This window comes from Haliaeetus leucocephalus, unplaced genomic scaffold (assembly GCF_000737465.1).
Source record: "Haliaeetus leucocephalus isolate CR32 unplaced genomic scaffold, Haliaeetus_leucocephalus-4.0 Scaffold730, whole genome shotgun sequence".
NCBI classification, from domain to species: domain Eukaryota; kingdom Metazoa; phylum Chordata; class Aves; order Accipitriformes; family Accipitridae; genus Haliaeetus; species Haliaeetus leucocephalus.
Window position 1 is genome coordinate 1,480,765 of NW_010973166.1, and position 8,268 is coordinate 1,489,032.

General features: G+C 44.4%; 1 protein-coding gene across 1 annotated transcript in view; it reads right to left on the bottom strand.

Annotated features, from left to right (window-relative positions):
• The window catches only part of RASAL2 (RAS protein activator like 2), a 187,323-nt gene that overhangs the window by 178,612 nt on the left and 443 nt on the right, over positions 1-8,268 (bottom strand). The window contains exon 2 of the mRNA XM_010580720.1: positions 8,174-8,258. Within this exon, the coding sequence (XP_010579022.1) occupies positions 8,174-8,258 (85 nt within the window). The remainder of the gene's footprint in view (positions 1-8,173; positions 8,259-8,268) is intronic.

Genomic DNA, 8,268 nt, shown 5'->3' on the forward strand with positions numbered 1-8,268 from the left:
AGCCAGCGGTGTGCCCAGGTGGCCAAGAAGGCCAACGGCATCCTGGCCTGTATCAGAAATAGTGTGGCCGGCAGGAGCAGGGAGGTGGTTGTTCCCCTGTACTCGGCACTGGTGAGGCCGCACCTCGAGTACTGTGTTCAGTTTTGGGCCCCTCACTACAAGACAGATATTGAGTTGCTGGAGCGTGTCCAGAGAAGGGCAACCAAGCTGGTGAGGGGCCTGGAGCACAAGTCCTGTGAGGAACGGCTGAGGGAACTGGGGCTGTTTAGTCTAGAAAAGAGGAGGCTGAGGGGAGACCTTATGGCTCTCTGCAACTACCTGAACGGGGGTTGTAGTGAGGTGGGTGCTGGTCTCTTCTGTCAGGTGGCTGGAGATGGGACGAGAGGAAATGGCCTCAAGTTGCGGCAAGGGAGATTTAGGTTAGATATTAGGAAAAAATTTTTTACTGAGAGGGTTGTCTGGCATTGGAATGGGCTGCCCAGGGAAGTGGTTGAGTCACCATCCCTGGAGATATTCAAAAAGTGAGTGGATAGGGTACTCCATAACATGGTTTAGTGGGCATGGTTAATGGTTGGACTCAATGATCTTGAAGGTCTTTTCCAACCTAAATGATTCTATGATTCAATTCCCTACTACTCAGAGTACTGAAAGCTCTCTGACTTAATGCTACAGTATCTATGGTCTACCTGAAAGAATTCTCTATGCTTTTTTCATGCCATCCAGACCGGGAACAGGACTGAGATGAAGAGATTCTGTTGAATCTTTTGGACTATACATGAAAGCCTAATGTTGGTAGGGATTAAGTCTAAGAGATGGGTGATCATTTTTAGTCACAGGTTTCTAAACACTTCTCTTCCTCTCACCACAGTACTGATTTCCATTCCCACACCTCCTTGGAACCAAGGACCAAGTAGACACACTCCCCTCCCATCTCCTGATACTCTACTGTGTAATCCTCCATCCACTTCCAAAAGCATCTGCCATTTTCCATCTTTGCTATTTCCTTTTTTTCTCTGGTCCAGGCTACAAATTCCAAAGGGCAAGCAAAGCAGCTGCTGTCTGTAAAACGCCAAGCACATCTACAGTGCAGTACTATATAAATAAAATGAATTATCTTAACACAGAAGAAAACGGGGCATTTTCAATTAAACCACTAATGTCCAAGAATGCAGACACAGCACTACAGGAAGGGAAAAGGTGCCTGCAAGTTTTAATCAAGCCAGAAACTAACAGAGAAGCATATGCATTCTTATGCAAATCTACACTAGACTCACTGCACATCTGCTGAAACGGGTGTCGTTTTCCCACAGTTTGCAGAATTAATGTGTTTAAGTGCCTGCCAGTGCTTGCAGTATAACAGCTAATTTTTAATGGGGTATTCCCAGCTGTTAAAAAAAAATAAAAAAAATAAAAATCCCTTTAGATAACAAGAGATCTAAATCCAGGACTTGGTTTTACATTTTCTTAAGTGCAAAGACCCCCTTTACCTCCAAGGGCTCATTACTCACGCTACAACTTGCTTTATAATTAAAAATAATGACAATTCTTGAAGAAGAGTCTTTCTACAGTTTTGTGACCCTTTGAAACCCCATTAAAGAGAATTAACAAATGTTATTCCCTCCTGATCACTTTTATAAAGGCTTTCTAAGATAGGGGAGTGTCAAAACACACAAAGGACTTTATGAGAAGTTTACAAACCAAAAGACAGTAATTTTTCTTTTCACTTGGTTACTTTCCTTGCAGATACAAATTGTATTTCCATGATTACTATGTGCCTTTACAGAGGATTTTGAAAGAATTCAGATGAGAGCTTAACTCTGTGACCTTGGGGCTAAGAAAGCATATATGCCAGAAAATGCTGAAATCTCAGCTATTTTTTATAAAAATCTATAAATATCAGTTGAAAGGAACCCATGATCTCATAATAAGTCAATGGGTCACAGTTATGCTCCTCTTATCTTCCCTTTTTTTCCTATTGTTTAAAAATAGGAAACAGCACCACATGAAAATGTTCGGCCAGAGATAAATTGTGTGACTGAAATACAGGAGTCAGGAAATTGATGTTTTAAAATAATGTCATACTCATTTTCCCCAACACACTCTAGTATTGTTGATGCCTCCAAATATTTAAGTGACTTAATAAATTAGTAACCTAGGTAACATTTGCAGCAACACAGTCAGCTGAAAGACCCTAGCTAAAAATGCCTAAAAAAAAAAGTAAAAAAATCCATTTGTGTATAAATTAGCGTCAACGTTCTTTAAAAAGAGGAAGGGCAAACAGTTTTAACATCAAACGGCTAATTCTGCAATAAAGTTTGGGAGTGAGGCAACCAAGAAGAAAACAGGCTATATCCAGCACTCAGCTCCACTCCAAATCACCACTGCAAATACACAGGAAAGTGAACAGAGATTCAACAGCTGCAGTAGCACAGAGGACCCATAATTCACCACCTACCTGCTTGCAAGAATTCCCTGCAGTCAAAAAGAGCTATCAGAGGAGCTGTCATACAGCAGGTATGAGCAGATCACCTGTAAGAGCACTTAAGTCACATCTTTTGATATTCCCCGCTGCTGGCTGGCAAGGGAAAGCAGTGTCTCTGCCGACAGCACACTTGCCTGTTTTTAATCTGTAGCAAATGCAGTCACTTGAAACCTTGTTTTTGATAAACTCTACCTTTTACAAAGGGGCAACAACTAGAAATCATTGTTATTTATCATCTCAACAAAACAAAAAAAAGCTTTATGCCTTCACTACTTAACGTCTGTACCCAATACACTGCAGCAGTACCTGAAGGCCACAATAAGGTCAGATATCACTATAGTAGGTATTGTCCAAATACACAGGAAATGACATTTCCTGGCCCAACAAGGTTTATCTCCCAAGCCTGCTTTTGCACCAACTTTCTAGGCGAGTTAAAAATAAGGTTATTGATCAGAAGGGAAAGAAATGCTTATGAACACTGACCTTCTCTGCTTTCCAATACAAGACTGCCTGCACAGACATGCCATGCAGCTCTTCAGCTCCCTTTCAGCTTTCCAAGGGTCTCATCCGCACCTTCAGCTTATCTCCTGTTAAGTTCTTCATAACAGCAAATGATCTCCTGCAAGGAATCGCAGCTCTGGACATACTCATAAATGCAGCAGTATACAAAACAGTCCAGCTACACTGCCTGCACACATCTCAAGGAGAAGAAAACTCTCTACAGCTATCACAGCTGTCTCTCAACTATCAGATTGCCTTGCCGCTTCAATTTGTTACAAGGGGGTTTTTTTGGTTAACATTAAATACACCCTTCCTACCTACCCCTTGTTATACAGCCTCCAGATTACTTTTTAATTGAGCTTCTGGAGATGAGCAATAAGGTTCAGAAGTGGAGAGGATGCTATCCCCTGGCTTGTTTCGGGCAGCCTCGGACGTCCTCAGCAGCTCTTGCACCACCGCAATGAAGATGCCGCCACCTGGTGGGATCTCCACCGCCTCGGGTGGAGGGGGGGGGGGAAGGCACGCTGGACCCCGGGGAGGGGAGACTCCCCCCGGGGAGGGTCGTGGCTCACACTCACCGTCCTCGCATGGGCATCTTGGAAGAGGCTGGCCAGCAGCATGAGCAGGGCTGGAAGGAGAGGATTTGCTGACAATGAGAAGGTGCTCTTCATGATGAAAGCCTGTTGGTGCTCATCCAAAGCGAGATGGTTTGGAAATGGATAATCTTTGCATTTTTAGGTACAACTGCAAGCAGCAGAAGAAGAGAAGGAGGAAAAAAAAAAAGAAAGAAAACAAAAGGTAGGTATCAAGCTACCTACAAAGCCGTAGCAAGGCAGGCTGTAAAGAACCAGAAAACCCTGAGAATAGAGTTGGAGTCATTGACACAAGGGTTGAGCAAGGTAGACAACGGATTGCTGGAATGCATAACTCACAGAAGTTGGGATTTGGAACTGAATTTCATGTGATTAGGAGATGCTTCTGTTCAGTGCTCAAGCCACAGCTATTTTTTAATCTCCACATGATACTACGTGCATTACCATGGCTTTAGTCCTGAGCATGAGTCTAATATTTTCTGAGGGCCAATAATTAAAAGCCTGGAACTCAGGTTTGAGGCAGCCCAGAGACGTTTCTGTCTGGTTGCATAGGGTCTAAGGCTTTTTCTGGAGTCAGAGCCAGCAAAGCTCTGTCTGTAGATCAATATCCATGAAAAAGCATGGAGCCCTTCAAGCCTGCGTTTGAGGAGCCTTCTCTTTCTGCCAGGAGAAAGGGGAGTGAGGAGGCTTATTCTAGCAGTAAGGAATGTATCCAGACTGCCGGCAGGATTAGAGGACAAGGTGATGAAAATATCCACGTCTGATCTGCACTCAAGTTGGTACAACTACTAACATCTTTTAGCACCACTGCTAAAAGAGAAAGACATTTCCTAGTCCAGATAAGACCCCAGAGCAACAATGTCTATTCTCAGGATGAACATTCAAGAACAGACTCTTCCCCACGGTATTTTCTATGTATTTCAGCAATTGCTATGTTGGAATTGTAGCACGTGAGCATTTGCAGCGACCTTAGAGCAGGCACAGTGGAAACGGATTTGACAACCGCTGTTACAGAAGTTTACAACTTATTTAGACACAGACTGTAAGTCAGGCAAAATCTGACTCTGCCCCCATCACATGCAACATTTAACACCAACGCTGCGGTGCTGGCTTTATAATTCATGGCTACAAAACCCATGGATGTTCAGTCAGCCACACCAGGCAATATAATTGCTGTTTTCACAGTTAGCACTGAGAACACCGTAAATTCGGTTATTCCCCTGCCTCCTCCTCCAAAAGTCTGTTACAAAGAGCAGAGAAAAAGACCTCAAAACACTGGTGCATGCTTTTAGAAGTCAGTTACCCCTTGTACAGAGAAAAAAACCCCATAGCATTAATCCAGGCAAGATACCTCTTCCCTCCTACCCATTACACACATGCCACGAGTCTGAAAGGAAGCCATCCTCCAGAACACATGTTGATACATATTTTACAGAAGCACTAGTTTCCAAGAACTAGTTTTGACACACAACATCATCTAACAAAACTCACATGATTTGTGTTTCACGAGCAATTAAACCTATCACTCCGACAAGCAAATTTGCTGTTCCTGTTCACTATTCAAACATCAGGTTAGAGGAAATTGCTTATGTTACAAACTCTGTCCTTCAGTAAAGAAATTCTATTTCCATGGCTTGATAATGTCATTGCTAATTCATTAAACCAGAAGCTGCCGAAGCTCCAGAACACAGAATGAAAAAGCTACACTTGAACTACTGCAGCTAACAGAGGAAATGCAAAAACAGCCAGACTATGATTTAGATTTCATAGTGAAGTCAGACAAGACCTCAGTGTTGCACTGAAATCACATCCCAGACATTGTAAAGTCCTACTGCATTCACATCACTGTCATACTGCTGGCAAGCCACAGAGACCAGTAATGATGGTACTTTACTACTAAATTCTTTTCTCCATGCTTACAGATGAAGTTTTACAGGCTCTGCAACCAGACCAACTCCCCTCATGCAAGTAATTACCTCCTTGGATAGAGACAAAGTGGATGGCACACCACTGCAGAACAGAGATGCAGAGAAATAAAAAGTCACCTTTAAGTGGCCGCTGAACTCCCTTCCTTTAAAATAAGTGTTTCCACTACTTGAACCACTTTTCAGACAGTCACCTTTCATTTGGAACAACACCCCAACACAGTGGTCCTGGAAAAGAAATGCTACGACATCAAAAGCTGCATTTCTTGCCATGCTAGAAAATGCTTCTCTACTTTTCAAATGCTAGATATTCCCTCCCTCCCCCAGCCATTCATGGTGAAATAATTAGTGTTAGTGTTCTCATTGTTTATCAGACAATACAGACAATAAGGCTAAGCCTTCTGCTCCTGTTTTCTTTCCCTGTGCTGCTGTGGTTCCTCAAACAACTGTGCAAGGCTTTACTTTGAATCCTATAAATAACACTTGTCACTCATAGGTTTGTAACCCATATTTAGTTGGGCACAAACATGGCACAGTTTCAGCTTGATTCATTGTCCGCAAACTTCTCCAGATGTGTTCATGCAAGAAAAAAAGGCTAATAAGGAGGAGGAAATAAATAAATACTATCTAATCCGATTGCAATTTCATAGGGAAGGAGAGAAGACACTACCACATCAGATCCTTTATGAGGGAGAGAGATAATGAGTTGTTTTTAAACACAGACTAGGAATAATTAGTTATTGTCCTTGGGCTACAAGATGTATTTTTACATGCTTGAATTCCATGCTGATTTTTATAGCCTGTGAGCTAGCTGCTCTGTCACAGGGAATTTTTTTCCCATTTATCAACATGTTAGTGTCAGACTACAAACACATCACAACATATGACTTTATCAACAAGCAATGTTTTTCGCTGTGGCTAATTTTGAAACCGCATTCCTGCTTCCACTCATACGAGATATAACCTTGGGTAACAATCAGATAGGCTGGTGCCAGACATCCTCTTCTTAAATACATTCTCATTTTACCTTTGGAAAGTATTCTAAACAAACAAACAATCTGGAGGCGATCTGCTTTCTTCGGAGCTCCCCTTGACAATAGCAGAGAGATATATATTTTTTTTTTTTAGAAGGCTGCATTTTATAGTCTCAGCATTAGGATGAGAGTAACAAAAGAAAGCCACGCAAGAAGCAGCAAGCTAGACATAGTGGAAACTACTAAAAATCCCGAACTTCTATTACAATTAGTTGTGCTAAGTATAACTTTGCTCATTGATGCACCAGACAGAAAGCAGACAGACAACCTCATCCCACTGCACCAGCTTTTCAAGCTTCCAAAATAAACACAGAGGTCTTTGCACAGACTGTGCTCTCCAGCAAACCTGCAGCCCGATCTTCCTCATTTGATATGTGCAAAGGCTAACGCTGGTGGTACTCACAATAATTAACTGCCATCAGCCAAGAAATCCAGCAGAGTTCTTGTAGATGACTTATTTATGTCATCTTTGTGTTTCAGCAATAAGGCAACCAGTAACAGGTCAATGATACAGGTAACAGAGAGCATTTGCTTCTAGTTTTACAGGGCAGGGAAAACCTGGAGAATCTCTTTGGGATTCAGAGCAGGGGAGGAAGACAACAGGGACAACCAGCAGCGTGACAGGATCTGATGTAAAAAAGTACCAATAAAAGGAAGTGTTTTTAGAGGTTCTCCATAATATTAGGCAATGGTAACGTAGTAACTGCAGGTGCAAGTGCCACAACTCCTGCCTTTTCAAGGATGGACCATCAAATTTGTTACAAACAAGATACCGTCTGCAGGGATCTTCACTCTGAAAGATTGGAGTAATTATCGCTAGATTACCAAGACAAACGAGAGGGAAAGATATGGAAGAGATAAAACAGAATTTCCACAATTTAGTGCTGATCGAGAGATTAAGCCTGACTGCATTTCAGTTGGTAGCCTAAACAAACGAGAGGCCCGGCCACATAAATCAAGTTAATTTTAAAAGGTTACATACCAGGGAGAGTTAGAGAAAGAAGAGGAAAAAACACCGGGTCCTGTCCGCGGGCCAGACTGCTAAAGATTTTAACATCCTTTTTGTAAATAATAAAGGTGCCAATTAAGACACACCAGTAAGTCTGGGGCGACGGGACCCACCGTATCAGTACTCCCAGGCCTGCAGTACCTCATTAATACTAATCAGAGCCGGCGCTGGCAGGCGGCGAGAGCTCAGCCCTGCGTGCACTCGCATCCTGTACTTGACTCCCGGCGACACAAAAGGTTTGGATGCGGATCCCCGCCCGGTAACACCGCCACGTCCCCCTCCCCCCCGCCGCCGCCGGCTCCGGCACCGCTTAACGCGGGGCATCCTGCATCCCAGCCGGGGGGGACCGGCGGGAAAGGGGCTGCCGAGGGGCGGGCTGCGGATGGACGAGGGGGTCCTGCCGCCGGGAGAGTGGGCGGGGGAGGGGGGGGGCACACACCCTTTGGGAGACTCGGGGAACCGGGAGCTCCGGCGAACGGGGGGGGAAAAAAAAAAAAAAAAAAGAAAAGGAGAACGAAAAAAGTTAGGGTCGGGAAGTTTTCCGCCGCTCCCAACCTGCCGCCGCAAGCCGGCAACGGGCCCCGGCCCCGGCCCGGAGCCCGGGCCCGCCCCCCCCGGCGCCCCCTTACCGTAGACGCGGACCCAGCCCTGCTGCTGGCAGACCGACTCCAGCAGGACGCGGTCCAGCGCGCCGCCCGCCGCCGCCTCCAGCTCCTCCGAGCCC